Here is a 27,438-nt window from a genome sequence, read left to right as displayed (position 1 = left end):
CCAGGACACCCAGGGAAATGTCACTCTGCCAGCGTGAGCAGGGAAAAAAGTGGGAGGGAGCTGCAGCTCTGGTCAGTCTCCTCCTGCCCCCCATCAAGTGTCCAGGGCTCAGGGAAATATGCCATAAGGTTCTGGTGGGGGGTCTCCAACAGCAGAGAAAAGCCACCAGACAGCAGAGGTCAGCTCTCTACCTACAGCAGTGCCCGCTCAGCCTCCACCAGCATCACCCTTCCTCTAATCATCCCACCCTCCTCCTGCAGCCTGAAGGCCCCCCAGCCCCCCACAAAGGAGCACTGGAAAAAAAGACCCCCCCAACTGTGGGCAGGCCACACCCACCCACCACCCCACAGAGGCCCTGTCTTACCACAGCAGAACACTACTTTCATTGAGTCGTGCTTGGCTGCGCCCAGCATGGGCAGCATGGTGCTGAGGATGGACGTCAGGAAGGGCACCACGCCAAACACTGCAAGAAGGGGTGCGTCACAGAGGCCCACGGCCACCCCCACCCCGCCACACACCTTGAGCTCTCTCTGCACAGCCTGGGGCATGTGGTGGAGTGACTGGGACCAGAGGAACCGAGGTGCCATCCTCAGAATCTCTGAGCATGTGGGTGGAGGGGTGGGGCTGCCACCTACCATTGGAGACAGAGAGGCTGGCGAGCGTGTGCACGGTGCAGGGGTGTGGCAGAAGCCCAGGCTGGAACTTGCTCAGCAGCTCCTCCATCACGCTGCTGATGAACCGCCTTCCCACCGCCACCAGGACGCTGCTGGCGGCTTGCTGCCAATCAGAGACCAGCTCCTGTCCCCAAAGACCTCAACTGACACCCTGACCAAAGGAGGCAAACCTCACCTACCCTGAAGGTGCCCAGGAGGAAAACTGGACACTCTGCCTTCAGTTCCACTGGAGGACAGGCCGCCAGTGTTCAGGACGCTCTCGGGCTGCTGTGAGCAGGGCCCCAGGCTGAGCCCCGAGCCCATGCACACTCAAGTGGGGTCCTGGTGCTCCTACATTCGCCCTGAGAGCTTGGGAGCACTGCTTTCCACTTTGGCTTACATCTGAGATGGCGGGGTGACCCGCCCCACCCCACAAGGGCAGTCAGTACACAGGACCAACAGGCCAGACCTGAGGCAGCCAGACACAAACCCATGTTCTCAATGCACTCGGGAAGAAAACAGCTCCCTGACCCAGCCAGGGGCAGGTCAGCCAGGCCAGGGCAGGTATCCCCCACACCTTCACTTTGGTCATCTCATTGGAGGCCAGGAGGATGATGGCCCTGGCCATGTCCTTGTCCAGCTCGCTGATGTGATTGCTCACGACTATCTCCATGGCCCTTAGGATTATCGTCCGGTATGGATGAGCTAGCTGTAGAGAGAGATGGTGGAGGAAGGACCGGGACTCACTTGTCTGTCATGGCTCCTCCCTGAGCTCAGAAATGAGCCCTGGTCTCCTTAAACTGGGACAGTGGCGGGGGTGGGGGCAGGCGCAGGAAGGGGCCTTGCTGGAGAGGAGGGGTCATCAAACTGGTTCAGGAGCCCAGGGGCCCTGTCAAGACTCAGCTGTCTAACCCTGAAATGGCAGCTGACAGACGAGAGCCCCAAACTCAAATAAAAAGAAAAACAGTCTTTTTTTAGTCTAACTCCTAGGAATGAGCCTAAACCATGCACTGTGGAAACTGAAATTATGTCCCACTACAGGGAGATAGGAGTGTCACAGAACCCGGAAGCCGGGACCAGGAGAGGCAGAGCTGGCACAGCCCTTGGTGCAGTCTCAGCAGGGCCCGACCAGTGGAGTCTATGGTTGGGCAGGGAGCAGAGGCGTTCTGCTTACCACAGGGACCCAGGTCCTCTCTCACTAGCTGGTAGATGAGAGGAACGGTGGACTGGGCCTGCGCAAGGGCAACCGGACACTACAATGCCGACCACCCGGTCCCCCACAACGGGACTGACCCACAGGACAGAGTGGGTCACCTATGCTGGACTTGCCGCTTCAAGGGGTTCTGGACTTGCCAGTGTGACTTTCCACCTACAGCAGCCTGGTTGCATACTTCAGACCCACCCGGCCACTGCCCTGCAGGCCCCACCCCTCACCAAAGGCCCCGCCCCTCCACAGACCCCGCCTCTTGCCACGAACCCTGCCCACAGGTCCCGCCCCTCCCTGCAGGCCTCACTCCATCATATTGCGAGGAGCAATACCTTTTCGTGCAGCCGCAGGTGCTCCTCGCAGGCGCTAAGAACCTCCGCTGGCTTCGACTCTCCGAAGTCGCACAGGGCGCCACATACCTGCTCCTGCATCTGAGGGTCCTTGTCAGTGACAGCGTCCAGCAGGATGGCGGACAGCCCTACAGTGACAAAGTCCAAAGGCAGGGTCAGGCCCAGCCCCGGCCCACCACCTGGCTCAGCCTCACCAGCCCAGCCTCTGCAGCCTCAGGCGCACACACCGCCCCCTCCGTCCACCGTACTGGCCGAGGTCTCTGGAACCCACTGGCTGCCTGCTCTGAGGTCACTCTGGCCACCTTTACCCCGACCTTCCAACCCAGGCCACATTTTCGCCGCCTCTCCAGCCTGACTGGATCCGAGCTCCTATAAAAAGCAGGCGGTGTGGGCTCAGCCCATGAAGCCACTCCAGGAGGACCTCTGGCCCACACTCTGCCCTGGACCATGCCCTAGGCAAAGAGCTGGCCCTGGCTGCAGGTACAGTGGCCAGTCAGAGTGAACACTGGTCCTGGGGCTTTTGTAGGAAGGAGGAAGGCAAGGGACTCTCCCCTACGGAGCACAAAGCCACTGTGTCAGGCAAACACTGTCCCCACACCAAACTGAGCCAGCGTCGGCAGAGGCGAGAGCTTCCTTTTCTTGTCTAATGAAACTTTAAAGAAATTGTGTTCAAGCAGCCATCACTCCTCCCAAGTGCATTTACTCAGAAATCCACAGCATGCCATGGAGGCCAGCCAAGGGGCCCACACTCACTCTTCGCGTAGGTCTCGCTCATCACTGTGGTACGAGCTTCTTTTTGCCTCCTGGTGTGAACCTGGATGCCTCTCTTCAGACCTGGAGTCACCAGACGTGCAACATTTAAGTCACTGGCCTCCTCAGTTTACGAGTAGTTAGTGTGTTTGTGTAAAACACAAGATCAGAAGGGGTTCGTCTGGGAAACAATCTCTGCCACACTCTGGCTAGGTGGTGTGCAGAGGACAGGCGGCACCCGCTCCACCCCAGCAGCCGGCAGCCCCGCCGCCATGTGCTGGGCCCACAGGGGCTCATCCTGGCTGGCCCGCAGAGGGTGCCAGGCCAAGCGCGATCACCATCTCCACTGACAGCATCTTCCTTCACTCTGTGCATGTAAGGCCTCGTGCTGCTGACGGACTGTGCGGAGAGGGACACCCCTCCCTGAGGGCCAAGAACAACCACCTTGGTCACTACGTGGCTGGGACCCCCCACTTCCTGCTGGCTGAACAAGACTGGACAGGCAGCTCAGGGAGCTGGTGGGCTCTCTGGTGTCTGAAACCAACCATCCAGACAGCTCACAGGATTTGAGAGTTGCAGCTTTCAAACATCATGTGCCTCAAAGCACCACTTGCAACAGTTGGACCCAAAGAATAAAGCCCATGGAATATGCAAGTGCCTCTGCACTTCCCCACGTGGTCACAGGCTCCAACAACTGGTACAGGACTGCTTTCTCACACTGGGGTCCTCTATTTTCTGGGCACCACCTTCATTCTTGGGCACTGCCCATCCAAAAAAGGGTGAAGGTAGAGGAAGCAAAGAAGACACGCCTCCACCTGCTCCTGAGCAGGAAGACACACTCACTTGGCTGTGGTCACATAGGAAGGGGCTGTGAGAGGTGTCTGATGAGTGGGGGGATTACAACAGGTGAGAACTCTAGATGGAGAAGGCACCCTGGTCCTAGGCATTCACCCATCCCACCAAAACCTCAGTGCAATGACGGAAAAGATGCATGTTTTAAAAGAACAAGCCCACAAGGGCGCTAGAACACAAGAACAGATAAAATTAGCAGACCAGACACTTCCAGGAATCCCAGGCAGACAGAAAGCAGATGGAGAAGACTGGTTTGAGGCTGGTGGGATCAGCAAGGTGTTTCCCCTCTTTTCCTGGAAAACATCTAAAAATAACCCGGAAAAGAAGAAATAAAGACACATATTCCATTAGCAGCAGAGCAAGGAGGTGGCAAACCCCCCCCACACACACACAAAGGTGAAGGGCTGGAAATGCCACAGCTGTCAGGCAGGTATGAAGGTGCTGGCCGCAGGCTCCACAGAGAGCCATCAGGACTCTTCTCAGGCAGGCACCCCTGCGCATGGAACCTGCTTTCTGAGGTCCCTGGGCCAGTCTGGGTTATAAGCACACAGCCCACTCCTGGAACAGGGGCTTTGCCTGTGAAAAGCCACAGCCACCCATCTCCATGGCCTCAGAGAAGATGGGTTGAACAGCTCCAGCTCCAAAGTTTAGAGCATCCTTCATACAAATGCAGACAGCTATGCACACCCAACTCGAGCAGGAACAAACAGAAACATAAGGGACATCAGCTCCCAGCCTGCCTGGGAGGAATGGACCTATTTGCCGCCTCAACCCAAACAACTAAAAAAACTGAATGAAACACATGGAACCAGAGTTCTCAAGCTGATGGGCATCAGGAACAAAGGGTGGGAAAGCCTGTGATCATGCCAGCTCATCGCCTGAAGGGCATGTCCAGCTGAGGACACACAGAGCGGGCCCAGGAACAACCCGGGAGGCCTGGGTCTTGCTGGAGTCCACAGGGTCCAGTACCAGGGAGAACCTCAGAGGCCTGCAGAGAGTCCCCAGTCACTCAGCTGATTTACTGGCCAGCACAGGGGCAGCAAAATAATGTCCCCAAGGATGCCCATGTCCCCATCCTCAGCACATGAGTATGTTACTTAGCTGGCAAAAGGGACTTAGCAGATGGGGTCAAGGGCATAGACCTTAAGGCAAGGAACTCAAGATTATGTGAGTGAGACCCGCCTTAGTTCTTAAGAGCAAAGAACCTTTCTCAACTGCATCAAAGACATGAGATGAAGAAGGGAGGAAAAAAACAAGGCATGGGAAGAACACCCACTGTGGCTGGCTGCGCAGATGGAGGCAGGAGGCCAGAGATGACCCAAGGCGGGGGAAGGAACTGCCCAAAATGATTAGCTGAAACAATCTGTGGGGCTCACAAATGAGCCAGGAACGGGCCTCTCCTGGCAGCAGGGGAATACCACAACTCTCAGCGGGCTGGGAAGGGCACTCAGGAGGGTTTCAACTCAGTAAAGAAGTAAAACTAGGGCGTTCCCTAGGGGCCCAGTGGTGAGGATCCCAGGTTCACACTGCCATGGCCCAGGTTCAATATCTGGTTGGGGAACTGAGATCCTGCAAGCCAAGCCATGCAACCAAAAATGGAAAAAGAAGAAAAAGGTAAAATGCCATTCTGGTTTCACTTACCAAAGCTAAAAGCAAGACCTGAAAGGATCAAACTGTTCCCAAGTAACTTAGACCAGCCCAGCACAAAGCTTGAGAATAACAAGAGGAAAACAAAACACCATGCACCAACAAACAAATATAAGAAAGAAAAATAACAGTGTCTGGCATCCAATCAAAAATGACCAGGCACACAAAGAGGCAAGAAAACACAACCCAAATTTGCTGTCTGGCTAAGAAACTCAAATAGGGGCTGTGTATCAACCTAGAGGGGTGGGATGGAGAGGGAGATGGGAGGGAGGTTCAAAAGGGAGGGGATATATGTATACCTATGGCTCATTCAGGTTGAAGTTTGACAGAAAACAACAAAATTCTGTAAAGCAATTATCTGTCAATAAAAAAATAAATTAAAAAAAAAAACACACACACACAACCCATAATGAGGGTGAATCAGTCAATAGACAATGACCTGGAAATGGTGCAGAGTAAAGAATTATTAGATAAGACATTTAGATTACAACTGTATTTCATATATTCTAGAAACCACAGGGAACACTAAGTATGTTAACATAAAGAGGCTAAAGTAAAAGAATGGGAGAAGAAAAATGAGGCTGACAATAATCACAAAAAAGCTGGAGGGGCTTCCCTGGTAGTCCACTGGTTAAGAATCCACCTGCCAATGCAGGGGACACAGGTTCAATCCCTGGTCTGGGAAGACCCCACATGCCTCAGGGCAGTTAAGCCTGTGCAACACAACTCCTAAGCCTGTGTGCTGCAGCTACCGAAGCCCACACATCCTAGAGTCTGAGCTCTGCAAAAAGAGAAGCCACTACAATGAGAAGCCTGCACACCACAGCCAGAGAGTAGCCCCTCCTCGCAGCAACTAGAGAAAGCCCATGCACAACAGCGAAGACCCAATGCAGCCAAAAATATATAAATAAATAATTTTTTTAAAGCTGGAGTGATTATATTAATATTAGATAATAAAGTAGACTTCAGAGACATAGCAATTATTTTTTTAATCGTTTTTTATTTGGAAAAGTGTATGCTTAATAATTGACTTCCTACTGGTTCAATCAACATGATGCAAGCACTTGTACACATCCAATAAAATATTTCTGAAGCTTGTGCTTGATCATCAGTCTGCTCTTCTCATTCTCCAGAATGATTTAAAATTTTAACTCATTTTAAGAGTTTTAAATGGCTCCCACACTGGCAGCTGCCCAGAATGATTCACCATGATGCAGCATTCTGCAAATGAGACTATGCTGGTCTCCCTACAAGGAGGCTTGGCCACCAGAAGCTGTCCTGGACCCTCTGAAACCTGTACTACAGGAAAGGTCCTCTCGTCCACTTTCCTAACCAACTTCTCCAGTTGGCAGTCACCTTCCTGTCAACTAGGGCAAGATCCTCATGGGTTCCCTAAGTCTTTCTTCACCCTTACTCATCTCTTATTTACTACTCCTATTTTCAACAGTGAAACAATGGAAACTATATCATTGCTGTTGGTAGATATGTAGGTCGTGAATTCATTTTGCAAACAAGACCTGTTCTATCTACCTTTTCATTCAGGAGGCTAAAAGCAGAGTCAGCTTGACTTCAAGGACTCTATTTTCTTAGCAGAGACATAACAATTCTAAACATTTATGCACCTAATAACAAAGCTTTAAAATACACAAAGTCAAAACTAAAAAAATTCAAGGAGAAATAAACAAATGCAAAATACAACAGAAATTCCAACAGCCCTCTATTTGTAATTGTTAAAACAAGTATACAGAAAATCACTGCAGGTACAGAAGACTTGAACAATACCATCAATCAACTTGGTTCAAACAGTACTTTTATAACATTCCATTCATTAACAGAAGAATATATATTTCTTCAAAAAGCTCATGAAACATTTACCAAGATTGACTATATTCTGAGCAATAAAACAAGTCTCAATAAACCTAAAAGTATTCAAGTCATACAAAGTATGTTTTCTGTGCTGCCAGGTCGCTCAGTCGTGTCCAGCTGTTTGTGATTCTATAGACTGTAGCCCGCCAGGCTCCTCTGTCCATGAGATTCTCTAGGCAAAAATACTGGAGTGGGTTGCCATGCCCACCTCCAGGGGATCTTCCCACCCAGGGATCAAACCTGCGTTTTCTAAGTCTCCTGTATTGGCCAGCAGGTTCTTTATCACTAGCGCCACCTGGAAAGCCCCTGTTCTCTGACCACATGGGATTAAATTTGAAATCAATAAGAGAAAGCTATCTGAGAAATCTGAGTATTTATCAACTACTGAATATGCTTTAAAATAATTCATGAGACCAAAAAAATGCAAAAAATGAAATTAAAGTGAATGAAAATGAAAACATATTAAAATGTGTGGGAGAAATTAAAAAAAAAATAAAAAATGTGTGGGAAATAAATAGCACTAAATGGTTGTATTAGAAAAGAATGACACTGTGGATCTGAACAACAGTAACCTCATTTAGCAGGGGAAGCCAGAGGGGGCAATCCCACACACACCACTTCAAGTGAATCACAAAGCCAACAAGAAGAGCCATGACTTGCATTCCCAGCAGGAAGACATCTCTGGTTTGGGACAGGCCACAAGCCCAGCAGATGGGAACCTTCTCAGCTCATTGAGTGGGAAGCCACCACCATCCTAAACATCCCTCCCTCCCATAGACTTTCCTTCAGAGCAACCCCTCCTTTTCTCTGCAAAGTAACTTCCTCTCCTTTGTTTGCTGGACTTGCCTATTATTGTTGTTGTTCAGTCGTTCAGCTGTGTCCGACTCTTTGCAACCCCATGGACTGCAGCATACCAGGCTTCCCTGTCCTTCACCACCTCCCAGAGCTTGCTCAAACTCATGTCCATCGAGTCAGTGATACCATCCAAACATCTCATCCTCTGTCATCCCATTCTCCTCCTGCCTTCAATCTTTCCCAGCATCAAGGTCTTTTCTAATGAGTCAGCTCTTCACATCAGGTGGCCAAAGTACTGGAGTTTCAGCTTTAGCATCAGTCCTTCCAATGAATATTCAGGATTGATTTCCTTTACAATGGACTGGTTTGATCTCCTTGCAGTCCAAGGGACTCTTAAGAATTTTCTCCAACTCCACAGTTCAAAAGCATCAGTCCTTCAGCACTCAATTTGCTTTATGGTCCAACTCTGACATCCATACATGAATACTGGAAAAACTATAGCTTTGACTATTCGCAAATTTGTTGGCAAAGTAATATCTCTGCTTTTTAATATGCTGTCTAGGTTGGTCATAGCTTTTCTTCCAAGGAGCAAGTGTCTTTAAATTTCATGGCTGCAGTCACCATCTGCAGTGATTTTGGAGCCCAAGAAAATAATCTGTCACTGTTTCTATTGTTTCCCCATCTATTTGCCATGAAGTGATGGGACAGGATGCCATGATCTTCATTTTTTGAATGTTGAGCTTTAAGCCAACTTTTTCACTCTCCTCTTCCACTTTCATCAAGTGAGGGTCTTTAGTTCCTCTTCACTTTCTGCCATACGGGTGGTGTCATCTGCATATCTGAGGTTATTGATATTTCTCCCAGCAATCTTGATTCCAGCTTCTGTTTTATCCAGCCCAGCATCTTGCATGATGTACTCTGCATAGAAGCTAAATAAGCAGAGTGACAAAATAAAGCCTTGATGTACTCCTTTTCTAATTTGAAACCAGTCCATTGTTCCATGTCCAGTTCTAACTGTTGTTTTTTGATCTGCATACAGGTTTCTCAGGAGGCCAGTAATGTGATCTGATATTCCCATCTCTTTAAGATACAAGAACAAAGATATCCCATACCATGTTCCACAGTTTATTGTGATCCACACAGTCAAAGGCTTTGGTATAGTCAATGAAGCAGAAGCAGATATTTTTCTGGAATTCTCTTGCTTTTTCTTCCAATGGATGTTGGCAATCTGATCTCCAGTTCCTCTGTCTTTTCTAAATCCAGCTTGAACATGTGGAAGTTTTTGGTTCATGTACTACTGAAGCCCAGCTTGGCGAATTTTGAGCATTACTTTGCTAGCGTGTGAAATGAGTACAATTGTGCAGTAGTTTGAACATTCTTTCACACTGCCTTTCTTTGGGATTGGAATGAAAACTGACCTTTCCAGTCCTGTGGCCACTGCTGAGTTTTCCAAATTTGTTGGCATGTTTACTGCCACTTTCACAGCATCATCTTTTAGGATTTGAAATAGCTCAGCTGGAATTAGTTTTATATAGTTTTTGCTATAGTATGGCTGTCCTGAGTTGCAATTCTCTGCTATTCCCAGATAAACACATTCTGCTGGTAAAATAATTACCTCTTTTAGTTTTAAGGTCAACAACGTTAAATCCTACCTTAAGAAATTACACACGCAAAAGAAGCAAAAGAATTAAAATAATAAATATCAGTACATAAAGAAATAAGAAAAAAAATAAAAGTGCCAAAGGCTAGTTATCTAAGAAGATCAATAAATTTGATAACCAACCTGCCTGACTGATCAGGAAAAAGAGGGACAACACAAATTACCAATCTTAAGAATGAGAACAAATAGATTCTACAGATATTAAAAGGATAATAAGAATATATCTAACTTGTCAAAGGTAAATTGGACAATTTAAAAGAAATAGATGAGTCAATTTTACCTCAATAAAAAATTATTAAAATCAAAAAACAAAAGAAATAGACAAGTTCCTTGAAACACAAACTATCAAAGCTCACTCAAGAAAAAATAGATTAAAAACAAAAAGAAAAAATAGATAATCTAGGACTTCCCTGGTGGTCCAGTGGTTAAAACTCCACACTTCCACTGCAGGGTCCACAGATTTGATTCCTGGTCAGGGAACTAAGATACCCCATACCATGTGGCACAGTCAAAAAAAAAAAAAAAAAGAAAAAAATAGCTTTATATTTAACAAAGAATTGAAGTTGTAGTTAAAAGCCTTCGCACAGAGAAAACTCTAGGCCTACATGACCTCCCTGGGGAATTCTATCAAACATTTAAGGAAGAAACAACTCCAACTCTACACACATTCTTCCAGAAAAACTGAACCTAAAAAGCACTTAACAACTGATTCTCTGAGGTTAGCATTACTCTGATAGCAAAACTAGACACAACAATGAAAACTATAGATCAATATCCTTCACAGATGCAAAATTTCTTAACAATATTTTATCAAATCATATCCAACAACAGGTAAAAATGATAATACCTCATGACCAAATTGGGTCATTCCATGAGTGCAAGGTTGGTTGGTAGTTTTAACTCCAGCCACTGTAAATCACAATAACAGACCAAAAAATAAAAACCACATAATCATCTCAATAAATGCAGAAAAAGCATTTGTCACAATCCAACATCCACTTATAATAAAAATTATCAACAAACAGGAACAGAAGAAAACTTCCACAATCTGATAAAGAGCACCAAAGGGAAATCTATAGGAACATTATACTTAACAGTAAAAGACTAAATGCAATCCCTACAGGATGGGGAACAAGGCAAGGATGCCTGCTCTCACTAGTTCTATTCACTGTCAGCTGGAGGATTTAGTCTGTGAGATAAGGCAAGAAAAAAAATAAGACATCCAAATTGAAAAAGAAGTAAAACTATTTTTATTCACAGGTGATGTCATCATCTATGCAGAAAATGCTACAGAATCTAGAGTTGGAACCAGATCAATAAGTCATCTAGCAAGATCACAAAATATAAATATTAAATTTTTAAAAAACATTAATATTAGAAAATCAACTATATTTCCATATACTAACAACAAACAATCAAAAATTGAAAAAGCCACAACATCTGCCATTGAGCAAAAATTATATGAAATATTTAGGGACAAATTTGACAAAAGATGGACAATGCAGTAAAATTATCAAACACTGCTGAGATATAAAAGAAAACTTAAATAAATGGAGAGAAATACTGTACAAGGAAATCAATTCTTTGCAAATGGATCTACAGATTGAATGCATTCCCAATCAAAATCCCAGCATGTTTTTTGTAGAAACTGACAGACTGATTCTAAAATTCATACGGAAATGCAGAGGACCTAAAATAGCCAAGACAACTCTGAATAAAAAAAATGGAGAACCTATACTACGTGACTTCAAGAGTTATATGGCACATCACACCACTTGGTAGCAGACACACATCACACCACTCAGTGACAGACATACTGTGATCAACATTAGCCACCCGCCTCCTCACCCTGCTCCAACCCTTCATATCGGGCAGCAGGTGCCCTGCTCCCCCTCTGAGAGCCCATCTCTGATGGCTGCCTCTCCTAAAGCTGCCTTGGCCACTTCCTCCACCCTGAGAGTGCTGGTCTTCATCAAACACAGGCTGTATCATGCCACACCACTGCTCAGTAGTCTTCACTGCTGCTCACAGAATCAAAGCAATACCTTCGACAAAGACTTTTGCAACCCAGACCCAAGTCCCTCTCTGCTCCTCTCTCATCCCTCATGCTTCAGGCATCCTGAATGCCCTGGGCCAGGGCTTGGGCTCTTGTACCTCTGCTTCTGCTGCTCCCTACAAACACCCCACCCTGTCCTCTTCACCCCACAGAACACATTCATTCCTCAGAGGTCAATCACTTACCTCCCCCAGGACACTGTCACCCCTCCAGCAGGTGACCCAGGGTTCCCCCAGTCCTCGCTCCTACAGGGATAGTGGCATCCTTTCTGAACAGCAGATATGCATGCTGATCTGCCTTCAGCCCACCATGCACACAGAGAAAGCTTTGATTTATATTCTTGGCATATACACAATTTCAAAAAACAAACAAAACACTGTTCATTGAAGGAAAAGACTCAAAATCCTCATCTAAGACTCAATATTATAAAACTGTCAATTCTCTTTCATTTATAAAAATGTGAATCAGGCTACTGGAGGATTCCACTTGATAAAATGGTTCCAAATTCATATGGAAGAATCAACATACAACAGTAGCCAACTAAATTCTGAAAAGTCTGTGAACAGCGGGATTTGTCCTATGTTATGTTCAGTTCAGTTCATTCGCTCAGTCGTGTCCAATTCTTTGCAACCCCATGGAATGCAGCATACCAGGCTTCCCTGTCCATCACCAACTCCCAGAGCTTGTTCAAATTCATGTCCATCAAGTCAGTGATGCCATCCAAACATCTTATCCACTGCCATCCCCTTCTCTTTCTGCCTTCAATCTTTCCCAGCATCAGGGTCTTTTCTAATCCAGTTCTTCGAATCAGGTGTCCAAACTATTTGAGCTTCAGCTTCAGTATCAATCCTTCCAATGAATATTCAGGACTGATTTCCTTTAGGATTGACTGGTTTGACCTCCTTGCTGTCCAAGGGACTCTCAAGAGTCTTCTCCAACACCACAGTTCAAAAGCATCAATTCTTCGGTGCTCAGCTTTCTTTATAGTCCAACTCTCACATCCATACATGAATACTGGAAAAACCATAGCTTTGACTAGATCGGCTTTTGTCAGCAAAGTAATGTCTGCTTTTTAATATGCAGCCTAGGTTGGTCATAGCATTTCTTCCAAGGAGCAAGTGTCTGCAGTCACCATCTGCAGTGATTTTGGAGCCCCCAAAAATAAAGTCTGTCACTGTTTGCATTGTTTCCCTAATTATTTTCCATGAAGTGATAGGACAGGATGCCATGATCTTCATTTTTTGAATGGAGTTTTAAGCCAACTTTTTCACTCTCCACTTTCACTTTCATCAAGAGGCTCTTCAGTTCTTTATCGCTTTCTGCCATAAGGGTGGTGTCATCTGTATATCTGAGGTTATTGATATTTCTCCCAGCAATCCTGATTCCAGTTTGTACTTCATCCAGCCTGGCATTTGGCATGGTGTACTCTGCATATAAGTTAAATAAGCAGAGTGACAATATACAGCCTTGACATAATCCTTTCCCAATTTGGAACCAGTCTGTTGTTTCATGTCTGCTTCTAACTGTTGCTTCTTGACCTGCATACAGATTTCTCAGGAAGCAGGTCAGGTGGTCTGGTATTCCCATCTCTTTCAGAATTTTCCACAGTTTGTTGTGATCCATATAGTCAAAGGCTTTGGTATAGTCAATAAAGCAGAAGTAGATGTTTTTCTGGAACTCTTTTGCTTTTTCGCTGATCCTACAGATTTTGGCAATTTGATCTCTGGTTCCTTGCCTTTTCTAAATCCATCGTGAACATCTGGAAGTTCTCAGTTCACGTACTGTTGAAGACTGGCTTGGAGAATTTTGAGTATTACTTTGCTAGCGTGTGAGATGAGTACAATTGTGTGGTAGTTTGAACGTTCTTTGGCATTGTCTTTCTTTGGGATTGGAATGAAAACTGACCTTTTCCAGTCCTGCGGCCACTGCTGCGTTATTGCCCAGTAGTAGATATAATGGCCATCTGAATTAAATTTTCCCATTCCAGTCCACTTTATGTTATGTTAAAATGTACTAAAATGCTGCCATAATTAAAACTATGCCTTTGTTATAAGAGGCACACAAATCAACAGAGCTGTACGGAGAATCCAGAAATAAACACCAATAAGGAATAAAAAGGGAAAATTTTAAATAATAAAGACATTAGCCAACAAATAGTGTAGGAACAGCTTGGTAGGCACTCAGGGGAAAAAATTAGTTTTCCCTACATCTTTCCTTACCCCAAAATAAGTGCTAGATGGATATAAGGATCATGTGTAAAAAGTAAATGTAGTCCTAAGTAGAAAATACAAAGACATATCTTACAGTCTTAGAGTAGGAAAGGACTTTCTAAGCCAGACACAAAACTCCACATATCTTAATGAAAGCTTTCAGTTGGACTATATGAAATTTTTTAATTTCTGAAAATCAGAAGCATACATAAACTCAAGACCACATCCATACATACACCTATGCCCACAATTGTACACTCTCAGACCTCACCCCATCCTCAATAGAGCATTAAGTAAATGAAAGACAAAATAGGTCAAACCATTCATTATAGGTATGACAAGAGCCCAATCTGCCTAACATTAACATGCACAGAAGTGCACCCACATCAACAAGATGAACAGGAAGACAGGCGGCACAAAGAAGACCACCAGTCCAGGACTCCACTTCCCGTGCACCGCCACTTCCCCTCACTGCCCCACAGGACTGAGGGGCGGGGAGCAAGGCCTGCAGTGGCCACACATAGGTGGGGACAGCCAGCAGAGCCTGTGGAGTGTTCCCTACAAGCCTGAATGGTCGCAATCTGTGATGGGATCGTCCATCTTCCAATACCCATCTACAGAAGCCCACAGAGTGTCATAAAAACACATATGTCAATCAGGGATCTGGTTAGATTTGAAAAAACAAGCACTGGAAAAAAAGTGGGAGCCAGGTAAGTATAGATTACCTGGGTTTGACTAGTTTTGAAGGTCTCCACCTGCGGCCCCTGCCCCAGGCCAGGAGATAACTGACCTGTGAGCACAGTGCTGATGGCAAAGCCAGGTGTAACCACCACAGAGGAAGGGGGCACACAGACAGGGGAGGGCCCAGGAGGCCCCCTGCCTCCCGCAGGAAGCACCTTAGAGGCACCATCTCCTGAATCTGCATGGCCAAGTAAGTCCAAGACGGGCACACTGTGAGCAGCTGGTCAGCAGTGGGGCAGGACTCCACCAGGACTGGCTCCTATACTCCCCTCCACGGCTGCCCGCCTGCCCACCCTGATGCTCCTGGCACATGGCACAGGGCAGAGCCATCAGGGTCTTCCCTCCCTGCACTGGACACACTGTGGGCCAGTGAGGAAGCAGCTGCCCCCTCCCCCATGCTCACCAGTAGTCAGCATTGATTCAATGACATTTAGTAAAAGCCCACCAGGTACTGCCCCTGCCCACAGAGCCCTGGCCTGAAAGATGCCTACTTGTATTTCAACTGCCACGTGAGCTGACAAACCTAACCGTGGTACAGGACCACTTCACTGAGCTGGGTGGGGCTCAGAATGGGGTGTGGGAGGGCTAGGAGGGTCACATACCTCCCAGGCCAGAGGCAACAGGAGTGGTATGGAAGGCAGGTGTGTGAGGGGAGACTAGGAAGTCAGGAAGCCCAGCAGGGGGTCACAGGATAGCCCCACCAAGCCCAGGGTCTTTCCCTCCCAGCACAGGAGCCAGAGCAGGAACCAACTTCCAGAGTCACCAACAAGAACTGGGGCAGATGACCTGGAAACAGTCCACAGCTCACTGCTCACAGCTCCTGGAGAGCACTGCTTCTCAATGTAAGCCACGCCAGCGGTGTCACCCCCCAGAAGTGGTTGGCTCTCCAGCTCAGTGAGGAAAGCACGCATCTCAAGACGCCCAGCAGCCAGCATTCCTTGAACAACAGCAGGGACTCTCCTGGAGCGCCTGCCTCAAGAAGGTCAAGTAACTTGGCTCCATGAAAGGGCTCACGCAATCTGGGCTGCTCATTGGTGCCTCGGTAGGCCCTGGGTCTGAACTAAGCACAGATACCTGCCTCCAGGCATAGGCGGCAGCTATGAGCTCCAGGGAGCAAGCAAGAACCCCAGGGTTCCACCTCTGATCTACTGGGGCCCTCAGCAGGCAGTCCTGGTGGAGTAAGATGCAGCAACAACAATCCACGTCAGCCTGGACATTGATATCAAGGTAACCAAGACAGCTCAACTTGGTCATTCCACTTTAGCAACAAAGAGAGACCTGAGGTGCGTGCTCACTTGAGTCGTGGCAGCCAAAAGCCCTGTTGACAACCGCATTCCCAGGCCCTCTGGCTGTCAGGACCAAAGGGGTGACCACATCATAATCCTGCCACCACTCAAGTGTCCCACCAGATGATTCCCACATAGGTCTCCTGGGGCCCAGGGCCTGCTGGCCATCTCCACCAGGACCATCATCGCCACAAACCCAACGGCTCCAACACGATTGTCACCCAACCCCTCCCCAACCCACAGGTCACTTGCCTCTTCTGTGTCATCATGCACTTAGCTCTCAGGTCAGAAGCAGCATCACCCCTTCCTGTTCCTCCACCTCCATCCCCACACTCTATAGTGACTCACCTTCTCCACCTCTACCACCTCCCTTTCCAAAGTGGTCCCCTCAAACCAGCCTCCACCCCAACCCCGCCTGGCCCCGCAGCAGACAGCCATTCCAGCTAACATTGCCACAAAAGTCCCCTCTGCCCCCTACCCCTCTTTGTGCCTCATCACCCTTGAGCTTTCCAGTCAGCCCCTCCCCTACGCCGCTGGGCTGGCAAAGGAGAACCTCTGTAAAGTGTGCAGATGGGAACCACCATGCACACAGAGCCCTCTTACCAGGCCCTACGGCTGCACTGCAGCTCAGCTGATGCTACAGAAAACCGGAACCCAAAACTGGGCCTAAGAGTCCAGGGACTGGGGGCCAGCCGTGGCCAAGCACCTCCGAGCTCTCACCCGGATTTAGAGAGGAATTTCCTGCAGCCTCTCCAGCTTCACACCTACAGGGCATGACCAGTAACCCTCAGGACTGAGGACACATTACCTCCCGGCTCTGGACCGCCTCCTCCTCTCACGCCAAAGAGAAAGTAGAAAGAATACAATGGTACCTGCACTTTGGGACCCTCGGGTTTAGAATGAGTTTCCCACAGAGGACCCCCGTTTTCCCCTGAGGAACCAAGGAGGTGGACCACACGCCTCCGAAAAGTGACAGACTGAACGCCCCCCGGGGTGGGGGGAGGGACAGGCACGGGCCGAGTATCCCGAGTCCCACCCTGGGAGGGGCCGAGCACAGGGGACGCGCTCCGCACGCCAGGCGAGGAAGAAAGTGAGCGGTTGGACTCCCAGGCCGCTCTTCCGGGTTGTGACGCGGCAAATCCGTCTCTGTGCGGGGCTGGGCGCACCTGAGCCCGAGGAAGGGGGCGGGCTCAGCCCCGCGAAGCCCGGGACCGTCCCTGCGCTCGCCTGGTGACTTTGGAGAGGCACCCCCTGACTCGGTCTCCCGCGGCGGCCGGGCCAAGGGGGCGACCCAAAGGTCTGCGACCCAGGCTTTCCCGAGGGGCACCTCCCCGAGTGACCGCGGCCGGCTCCGACCCCCGGGACCTGTCCGCCCTTTACCAGAGGAGGCGCCGCAGCCGCGGCCCCGGGAGCCGCCCTCGCTGCAGCCGTTGACCGGAGTGGGCGGGGCCACGCGACGAGCCCGCCCCCTGCCAACTGCCTCCCACCGCGCGGTAACTTGGCCCCGCCCCCACACGATCTCTGCGCTCATTGGTTGAGAGATCGTGTCTCTCCTCTCTCTCTCTCTCGGCCCCGCCCCCAGCCGGCTTGTGACCGCCACATCTGACCGTTGGGCTCCAGTCTGGCCGCCCTGTGGGCCTCAAGGGGTGTGGCAGGTTACTGCGTAGGTGAGGGACCGAGCCTGCTTGCCACTCTGCTCTGTGACCCCTCCCGACACACCACGGTGATCCTGTCACACAGACACAGACCCACATACCCTGAGATACCTGGGGCACCGATGTACCCAAACCCAGTCCCTTTGCAAACACATACCTGTCCAGGAACACACGCCAGGTGGGCTAGACCTGGACACAGGCAGGAACTGTCATGCCCTATATCTCTCACACACGAACACCCAACAAATAACCCCAAAGAGCCCAGGGCCACAGGCCCCTCTACACACAGGTACACACCTGAACACACGAGGCACATATCTAGTCTGCCAATAGTCCCTGGGAATCAAAATGTGAAGGCACCGATAAAACTAGAGCAGAACACAGGGAAAAGGTTCTCTGACATAAATGGTACCAATGTTTTCTTAGATCACTCTTCTGAGGCAGTGGAAGTAAAACCAAAACTAGATAAATGGGACTTAAACTCACAAGGTTTTGCACAGCAAAGGAAACCATAAACAAAACAAAGTGACAACCTAAAGAATGGGAGAAAATACTTGCAAATGATGTGACCAACAAGACTTTTATTTCCAAAATATACAAACAGGCCGTAGAACTCAATGTGTATATATACATATATCTATACACACACACATATATACAATATATACACATATGTATATAAATGGGCAAAGGCACTATGGAGAACAGTATGGAGGTTCCTTTAAAAACTAAAACTAGAGCTACCATGCTGCTGCTAAGTCACTTTAGTCGTGTCCGATTCTGTGTGACCCCATAGACGGCAGCCCACCAGGCTGCCCCATCCCTGGGATTCTCCAGGCAAGAACACTGGAGTGGGTTGCCATTTCCTTCTCCAATGCATGAGTGAAAAGTGAAAGTGAAGTCGCTCAGACCCTGCAATCCCACTCCGGAGCATATATCCAGAGAAAAACATGATCTAAAAGGATACATGTTTATTGCAGCACTGTTTACAATAACCAAGACATGGACGCAACCTAAATATCCATCAAAAGGGAATGGAAAAAGAAGATATGGTACATATATACAGTGGAATATTACTCAACCATTAAAAAGAAGGAAATAATGCCATTTGCAGCAACATGAATGGATATAGAGAGTGTCATACTGAGTGAAGTAAGTCAGACAAAGAAGGAGAAATATTGTATGACATCCCTTATATGTGGAATCTAAGAAGAAATGATACAAATAAACTTACAAAACAGAAAGAGACTCACAGACTTAGAAAATGAACTTATGGTTGCCAGTGGGGAAGGGAGAGTTAGGGACTTTGGGAAGGTCATGTATACACTGCTCTATTTAAAATGGATAACCAACAAGAACCTATTGCAGAGCACGTGGAACTTTGCTCAATATTTTATGTCAACATGCACGGGAGGTGGGTTTGGGGGACAATGTATGTGTATGGCTGAGTCTCTTCTCTGGTCACCTGAAACTCAGTTCAGTTCAGTTGCTCAGTCATGTCTAACTCTTTGAGACCCCATGGACTGCAGCACACCAGGCTTCCTTGTCCATCACCAACTCCTGGAACTTGCTCAAATTCATGTCCATTGAGTCGGTGATGCCATGCAACCATCTCATCCTCTGTCACCCTCTTCTCCTCCTGCCTTTGATCTTTCCCAGCATCAGGGTCTTTTCCAATGAGTTCTTCATCAGGTGGCCCAAGTATTGGGGTTTCAGCTTCAGCATCAGTCCTTCCAATGAGTATTCAGGACTGACTTCTTTTACGATGGACTGGTTGGATTTGCTTGCAGTCCAAGCGACTCTCAAGAGTCTTCTCCAACACCACAGTTCAGAAGCATCAATTCTTCGGCGCTCAGCTTTCTTTCTAGTCCAACTCTCACATCCATACATGATTACTGGAAAAACCATAGCTTTGACTAGACGGGCCTTTGTTGGCAAAGTAATGTCTCTGCTTTTTAATATGCTGTCTAGGTCATAGCATTTCTTCCAAGGAGCAAGCGTCTTTTAATTTCATGGCTGCAGTCACCATCTGCAGTGATTTTGGAGCCAAAAAAAATGAAAGTCTCTCACTGTTTCCATTGTTTCCCCATCTATTTGCCATGAAGTGATGGGACCAGATGCCAAGATCTTAGTTTTCTGAATGTTAAGTTTTAAGGCAACTTTTTCACTCTCCTCTTTCACTTTCATCAAGAGACTCTTTAGTTCGTCGCTTTCTGCCATAAGGGTGATGTCATCTACATATCTGAGGTTATTGATATTTCTCCCAGCAATCTTGATTCCAGCTTGTGCTTAATCCAGCCCGGCATTTCACATGATATTAAGAAGAGGTGGCAAGAATACACAGAAGAACTATACAACAAAGATCTTCATGACCTGGATAACCACGATGGTGTGATCACTCACCTAGAGCCAGACATCCTGGAAAGTGAAGTCAAGTGGGCCTTAAGAAGCATCACTACGAACAAAGCTAGTGGAGGTGATGGAATTTCAGTGGAGCTATTTCATATCCTAAAAGATAATGCGGTGAAAGTGCTGCACTCAATATGCCAGCAAATTTGGAAAGCACAGCAGTGGCCACAGGATTGGAAAAGGTCAGTTTTCATTCCAATCCCAAAGAAAGACAATGCCAAAGAACGTTCAAGCTACCGCACAATTGCACTCATCTCACACGCTAGCAAAGTAATGCTCAGAATTCTCCAAGCTAGACTTCAACACTATGTGAACTGTAAACTTCCAGATGTTCAAGCTGGATTTAGAAGAGGCAGAGGAACCAGAGATCAAATTGCGAAAATCCGTAGGATCATCGAAAAACAGTTCCAGAAATACATCTACTTCTGCTTTATTGACTATGCCAAAGCCTTTGACTATGTGGATCACAACAAACTGTGGAAAAATTCTGAAAGAGATGGGAATACCAGACCACCTGATCTGCCTCCTGAGAAATCTGTATGCAGGTCAAGAAGCAACAATTAGAATTGGACTTGGAACAACAGACTGGTTCCAAATCGGAAAAGGAGTACATCAAGACTGTATGTTGTCACTCTGCTTACTTAACTTATATGCAGAATATACCTGAAACTATCACAACATTAATTGGCTATACACCAATACAAAATAAAAAGTTTAAAGTCTGGGGGAAAAACATGGGCAGAAGACCTAAACAGACATTTCTCCAAAGAAGATATACAGATAGCCAATAGGCACATGAAAAGATGCTCAACATCACTAATTATTAGAGAAATGCAAATCAAAAGTTTAGTAAGGTACCACAGCACTCAGGATAGGCATCATTAAAAACTCTAGGGATTTCCCTGGTGGTCAGGTGGTTAAGGACCTGTCTTGCAATGCAAGAAACACAGGTTCAGTCCCTGGTTGGGGAACTAAGATCCCACATGCTGCAGAGCTACAGAGCCCACAATGAAGATCCCACATGCTGCAACCAAGACCCAACTCAGCCAAATGAATAAATAAAAAAAAAAAAAAAAAAAAAATCTACAAATAACAAATGCTGGAGAGGGTGTGGAGAAAAGGGAACTCTCCTCCACTGTTAGTGGGAATGCAAATTGGTGCAGCCAGTATGGAAAACAGTAAGGGGGTTCCTCAAAAAACTAGAGTTGTTGTATGATCCAGCAATCCCATTCTAGGGTATACATCTGGAGAAAACTATAATTTGAAGAGATACATGTACCCCAGGACTATTTACAACAGCCAATACATGGAAACAGCATAAATATCCATTGACAGATGACTGGATAAAGATGTGGTGAAAGTGAAGTCGCTCAGTTGTGTCCGACTCTTTGTGACCCCATGGACTGTAGGCCACCAGGCTCCTGCATCCATGGGATTTTCCAGGCAAGAATACTGGAGTGGGTTGCCATTTCCTTCTCCAGGGGATCTTCCCGACTCAGGGATCGAACCCGGGTCTCCCGCATTGCAGGCAGACATTTTAACCTCTGAGCCACCAGGGAAGCCCAAAGATGTGGTACATATGTACAATGGAATACTACTGAGCAATAAAATGAAATTACGTCATTTGCAGTAACTTGGATGGACCTAGAGATTACTATACTAAGTGAAGCAAGTCAGAAAGAGAGTCAGAAAGTAAGTCATAAATACCATATGATATCACCATATGTGGAACCTAAGATATGACAGAAATGAACTTATTTATGAAAGAGAAACAAACTCATATGGAGAACAGACATGAGCCTGCCAAAGGCGGGGGCTGCTGTGCGTTGCGGCTTAACAGATGCAAATGAGTGCGCACAGAGTGGGCGAGCAGCAAGACGCTACTGCATAGCACAGGAAGCTCTATTCAATATCGTGTAATAAACTGTAATGGAAAAGAATATAAATACACATGCATAACTAATCACAGTGCTATACACCAGAAACTAATACAACATTGTAAATCAACTATACTTCAATAAAAAGCAAAACATTAAAAAAAATAAAAAATATTTTATTAGTCTTTAATAAAAGATTAAAAAAACAAAAAGCAAGTATATGCATTTGGGACCTTGGGATCTGGAGAGGGAGGCAGACAACAAGCAAGTCAATGATTCGTAAGTTGCACAAAGTGCTGTGAAGAACTGCAGCTGGGGGCTGAGAAAGAGAGAAGCCAGGAGAGGAGCCCAGGTTCTGGACAGACACACTGGCCCCCGCAGAGCCCCGGAGGCTGAAATCACCTGGGTGTGCCCACAGACCAAAATGAAAGGAGCAAGTGGTGTTCCAGAAGCTCAGGAAAGGAAAAGCAATTGGAGAAGAAAGGGCCAGTCAGCAACAGTACATCCTCGGCATTAACAACTTGTCTGCGTCTCACTGGGTCCACAGGGATCTGTGGGCAGGGGTGCGAGGAGGCAAAGTGGCCTCAGTTTAAACATGGGGGCAGGTTGGTCATTGGACAGTACGGCAGGGATGGGGGGATTCTTTTTTCACAGAGAGAAGGGCTGCAGCCTTCTGTCCTAGGGATAGAGTGCAGAGAGCGGGACAGAACTCTTGTAGACGGCTGATACAGCGTTCTGCTCCACAGATGGGGCCTGGCCCCCAAGAAAGAGCTCCCACCCCCCAGGTACTGCATAGGCAGGAAGGGAGGGTTATCCAAGGGAGGCTCATACCTGGATGGCTCACTCTCCCGTCGCTGTCCCCATGGCCAGGGTTCAGGACACGCCACTGGTCCTACCCTCCCCAGGCTCAGCTGAATTTTTTCATTCCTAAGCATGCACACATGCTGCCCTGGCACAGATAACAGCATCATTCAATTTTTATTAAATTATTAAGGCCAGGGACTTCCCTGGGCGTCCAGTGATTAAGACTCTGTTTCCACTGCAGGGGGCGTGAATTTGATCCCTGGTTGGAGAACTAACACCCTGCATGCCGCGAGGCCCCCCGCCTCAAAACAGAGTATTAAGGGCAGTCTCTCTTCTGTAACAGTAAGCTCTGTGAGAAAGGCCCGTGCCTGTGACTGGCTCCCAAGGGCTTGGCACCAAGCCCAGCACAGGGAGGTACTCAGCAATGCTCTGAAATAGATGGATGACCTGGGGTGCAGAGAAAGAGGAGGGTGAGCAGAGCTGGTGAGCACTCTGAACCCTGCCTGTCACCTATCTGAGCAACAGTCACTGGCTTCCAGCTGTGTTCTGGAATGAGGGGGAGCCAGGGAGGCGGTGTAGGCTCCCCCCATCTCCAGCCCATGTAACACTTTCGTAACCATCATGAGTTAAATCCCCTCCCCTTGAAATACCCAGTTTCTCTCTTCCTAACCCGCATGGAGCAACAAACCAGCTAAACTGTCCATATTTTCTATCCTCCAGGCAATTTGCCAGACAAGGGTTGTGGGTGAGCCAGGGGATATCAGATACAAGCCTTGCCCTCCAGCGGCCCACAGTCCAACAGGGAGGAGAAAATGTATCCATAGCTCACTTCCATGCAGAGGGAGTGCTGCAGGCACCACGGATCCTGTGGGGACAAATCTGGTCCGCAGACACTATGCTGTCCAGCTCACAGAAGAGAGACCATGAACTTGGCCCTTACTTGTTTCGTCTGTAAAGGGGGCATCACTTGGTGATGTTCACATTTGAAATCCTGGGTGTGGACTGCCTACCATGGGACAGGCACTTTGGTGTGCACAGAAGCAGGATTGTGGGAGGTAGTGGTTGCAGCTTCAAACAGCGCCCGCAGGCAACACAGCTCCACCCCGAGTAACAGCGCTCACAGAACACTGCAGGGGCCGGGAAAAGGGAGGTGCATGCTGGCTCACCTCCTTGAGGTGGGCGGTCCAGTGGTTAGGACTCGTCCTTTCACTGCTGGGTCCGAGTTCAGTTCCTGGTTGGAGAACTAGGATCCCCCATGCTGCGCCGCACAGCCAAAACCATAAAAGGGCTGTCTGTGGCCCTTGGGGTTCTCACCCCGTGGAGTGGGCCTCACACAGGGCAGGGCTGGTTCCAACAAGATGTTCTCAGGGCAAGCAATGCCTGGGGAATAGAAGGATACCCCTTTGAGGGCACAATGCAAGCACAGCTCTAGAACCTTCCATTCTAGAATCTGCTCCTGCTTTGCCAGAGCCTGTCTAACCCCATGCCAGTCCATGGTTGTGTGGCTGCGTTAGCCTCCCTCCCCATCTCTGCTCCTGTCCCAGAGAGGCTTCAGAAACTTGGCTGCAGCCTTGAGGGCCTGCAGGCCCCAGCTGGCCTCCTGCAGTACATCACCCCATCACTCCACAGTGCATTGCTCCATCCGTCTACAACCCATCACCCCATCCCTCTAACACAAGTCAAGCCTCAGCTGAACCTCCCAGAGCCCCTCCCCACGGCCCTGCGGGGTGCTGGGTAGCCCCAGCTCTCCCACAGAGCCCTGATTTTTATGAAGGCTGCCGGCAGGCAGAAGCTGGACCAGAGAGCCTTTCTGGAGCAGGTGCATGAATGCTGGGACAATGGCTACCTGCTGTCCTCCAAGAAGATTGGTTCTGGGGCCTTCTCCAAAGTCTACCTGGCCTACGCCACGCAGGAGCGCATGCGGCACAACTCTAAGCTGGCCTCTGACCTGCGGGGCAAGCGCCACACCATGGTGAGGCAGGCTCGCCTCCTCCCCACGGGGTGGGGGTTCCATAGTCAGCCCCAGTGGCCCCTGTCCTAACTCCACTCAGGCACCTCCCAGGTGCTCTGGCTTCCTCCTAGTCCCACATCTTCTAGAAGGCCCAGGCTCTGGCAGTCTGATCCCTCCCAGTTCCTGGACCCATTGAACACATAAGTAACCAGGACAGGATGAGGGGGAAGGTCAGTGCTGCCTCCCAAGGCTGCTGCTCACCGAACCTTGCCCTAGTCAACTTCGGCCACATGCACAAAGGCCATGGGGCCTGTTCTACCACATCCTGTCCCCAGGGGGGTTGTGGCCTTTGCACAGTGGCCACCCTCCACACCTGCAGGTGGCTATCAAGATCGTCTCCACTGCGGAGGCCCCTGCAGAGTTCTCCCGCAAGTTCCTGCCCCGTGAGATTTCATCACTCAATGCTACATACAAGCATCTGAACGTGGTGGGCAGAGACCCCAGGCAGCCGGCCCTTCCTACCTACCCCAGGCCCGCCCCTTCACCTCCTGAGATCCTTATACTCGGGCTGGCCCCATTCCGAGACCCCAGCCCTGTGCACCCGAGGGCCCTGGTTGGGGGTGACAGTGGGGGGGTGGCCCGGCAGGTGCAGCTGTATGAGACCTTCGCGAACAGCCGGCGCACCTACTTGGTACTGGAGCTGGCGGCCCGTGGTGACCTGCTGGAGCACATCAACGCCACTTCTGCTCATCGCCGCTGCCCGGGACTGGAGGAGGAGGAGGCCCGCAGGCTGTTGTGGCAGCTGGTCAGCGCCGTGGCGCACTGCCACAACTCAGGCATCGTGCACCGGTGAGGGCGCCACCCAGCCTGCTGCCCAGCGCGTGGAGACCTGCCTGAGCTCAGGTCCAGCCCCGCCTCCCCTTCCCCACGCAGGGACTTGAAGTGTGAAAACATCCTGCTAGATGACAGAGGCTGCCTAAAGCTGAGTGGTGAGCCTGCGGCCCGGCCCCCAACCAGGCTCCCAGCCTGGGCCAGCCCTGATCACCTTCAACTTCCCTGGCTCGCACATACCCCACTCTTGCCCCAAGCCCAGGGCTCCAGCCTCTACACTGGTCTGCTCCAGACTTCTGACCCCAGTCTGCCTTGTCCTTCAAGCCTCCAATGAGGCCTACACCCAACAGTTGCCCACAGCCACACTTATAGTTACCCACGTGCCCCATGCCCACAGCCCCCTCAGGAGCCCTCTCTCTAGCAACCCGCCCCGCCCTCCCTGCACGTCCCTTGCAGACTTTGGCTTTGCCAATCGTTCCGGGCTCAAGAACTCATTGCTGAGCACCTTCTGCGGGTCTGTGGCCTACACAGCCCCAGAGATCCTCATGAGCAAGAAATACAACGGGGAGCAGGCCGACCTGTGGAGCCTGTGAGCACCACCCCAGGGGCTCCAGGACCCTGGGTGGGGAAGAGGGGCAGGGGCCGGGGAGGAGGGGTGGGCCCTGAGAAGCCCATACCCCCAGAGGTGTCATCCTCTACGCCATGGTGACTGGGAAGCTGCCCTTCAAGGAGTGCCAGCCCCACCGAATGCTGTATCTGATGTGCCGGGGCCCCACCTTCCGGCCAGGCCTGTCACCAGGTGAGCACCTCCACCACGTGTTCCTCCCAAGTCCCAGCCGTGCCTGGAGAGGGGGCAGCAAGACAGACCTAGGTCCAGAGAAGGGCCACATGCGCTGTGGCATGGGGGATGCTGACCTGTCATCTTTGCCAGCCCAGGCTGGGGGATGGACTGTGGTGATGGGGGAAACTGGGGTTGGTGGCCCCATTAAGCTTGAATCCTGAACTAGCCCTAGGTCAGGCTGCCTCACCTCTCGCTGCCTGTCCGTCCACGTGCGAAACATGGACACCCTCTAGCCATTTGGGAAGACTGCATGGGGCAACCCCACCAAGGGGCCAGAATCGTTGGCTGTGAGGGCCGTGGGCTGGGGGCATGAGAGGTGGCAGGAGGGGGCCGCTACCGTGAGGCTGCAGCCTTGAGTCCTCGCCCACAGAGTGCCAGGACTTGATCCGAGGCCTGCTCCAGCTGCGCCCACGAGCTCGCCTGGCCCTGCAGCAGGTGGCCACCCACCACTGGATGCTGCCTGCTGCACATGCGCTCTTCTGCACCACACTCTGTGCTATACCAGGTGTGGCAGGCCTAGCTGGGTGGGCAGGTAGGAGGCTCCTCAGCGCCCCTCCTGACCCTCCCACTGTGATCCGTTGCAGAAAAACCAGAGAAGCCCCAGCTCCAAACATCCCTGGACAATGTGGAGCCCAGCGCAGACTCCGATCCCCCAAGGTCGCTCCTGCAACTGTGGCGACCCCAGCTACAGGGCACCTCTCATGAGAGTGCCTCTAGTCTGACACCTGAGCCCCCAGGGGCTTGCCCAAGACAAGTTGCAGACTCTGCCAGGCTTCAGCTCTGGAGAACGGAGACAGCCGGTCGCAGGGTGGGTCGCTCCAGGCATCCACTGTTGCTATGCTCCATCTGGAGCGTGCCTGGGCACTACCTGGTTAGCTGAGGGCGGGCGGGAGGGCAGGGGCGAGGCCAGATAAAGCATTTATTCTATAGAGCCAAGGGTGTGGACTTCTCAATGCAGGAAGAGGGATGTTGGGGCATCTGGAAAACAGTCCACATA

General features: G+C 49.5%; 2 protein-coding genes and 1 non-coding gene across 47 annotated transcripts in view; 1 reads left to right on the top strand and 2 right to left on the bottom strand.

Annotated features, from left to right (window-relative positions):
* MROH1 (maestro heat like repeat family member 1) overlaps window positions 1-17,528 on the bottom strand; it is a 49,696-nt gene extending 32,168 nt beyond the window's left edge. For 30 of the 45 annotated variants that reach the window (XR_015141263.1, XR_015141265.1, XR_015141264.1 and 27 more), the window contains exons 1-6: window positions 17,454-17,528; window positions 2,964-3,044; window positions 2,193-2,338; window positions 1,231-1,362; window positions 636-798; window positions 365-463 (exon numbers count right to left, since the gene is read on the bottom strand). Coding sequence is in view for 39 of the 45 variants with exons in the window: in XM_086337800.1 (XP_086193926.1) it covers window positions 365-463; window positions 636-798; window positions 1,231-1,362; window positions 2,193-2,338; window positions 2,964-2,985 (562 nt within the window). In the remaining 6 variants the exon portion in view is untranslated. The other 15 variants (XM_086337804.1, XM_086337814.1, XM_086337823.1 and 12 more) reach the window with 6 other exon arrangements.
* Window positions 6,930-7,052, bottom strand: LOC147359849 (small Cajal body-specific RNA 15). Its single transcript, XR_015141368.1, has one exon.
* Window positions 17,529-24,312: 6,784 nt separating the features above from the next.
* LOC147359847 (testis-specific serine/threonine-protein kinase 5-like) lies at window positions 24,313-27,370 on the top strand. The gene is made up of 7 exons (XM_086337900.1): window positions 24,313-24,790; window positions 25,149-25,618; window positions 25,703-25,758; window positions 26,057-26,189; window positions 26,284-26,399; window positions 26,812-26,946; window positions 27,026-27,370. Exons 1-7 carry the CDS (start codon window positions 24,587-24,589, stop codon window positions 27,319-27,321), a joined length of 1,410 nt encoding a protein of 469 aa, XP_086194026.1. The 5' UTR covers window positions 24,313-24,586; the 3' UTR covers window positions 27,322-27,370.
* Window positions 27,371-27,438: the final 68 nt, after the last annotated feature.

Source organism: Bos grunniens, chromosome 14, assembly GCF_055505025.1.
Source record: "Bos grunniens cultivar Pamir isolate PY7600 chromosome 14, Bosgru_T2T1.0, whole genome shotgun sequence".
NCBI lineage: Eukaryota > Metazoa > Chordata > Mammalia > Artiodactyla > Bovidae > Bos > Bos grunniens.
Note: the sequence above shows the minus strand (reverse complement) of the source record. Positions and strands in the feature narration are given on the sequence as shown.

Bases quoted from the DNA above. Each gene is read 5' to 3' on its own strand.
- LOC147359847 (XM_086337900.1), top strand. From the start codon at position 24,587: ATGAAGGCTGCCGGCAGGCAGAAGCTGGACCAGAGAGCCTTTCTGGAG. The intron at 25,619-25,702 runs GTGAGGGCGCCA...TTCCCCACGCAG, and splicing joins AACTCAGGCATCGTGCACCG to GGACTTGAAGTGTGAAAACA. The intron at 26,947-27,025 runs GTGTGGCAGGCC...GATCCGTTGCAG, and splicing joins CACACTCTGTGCTATACCAG to AAAAACCAGAGAAGCCCCAG.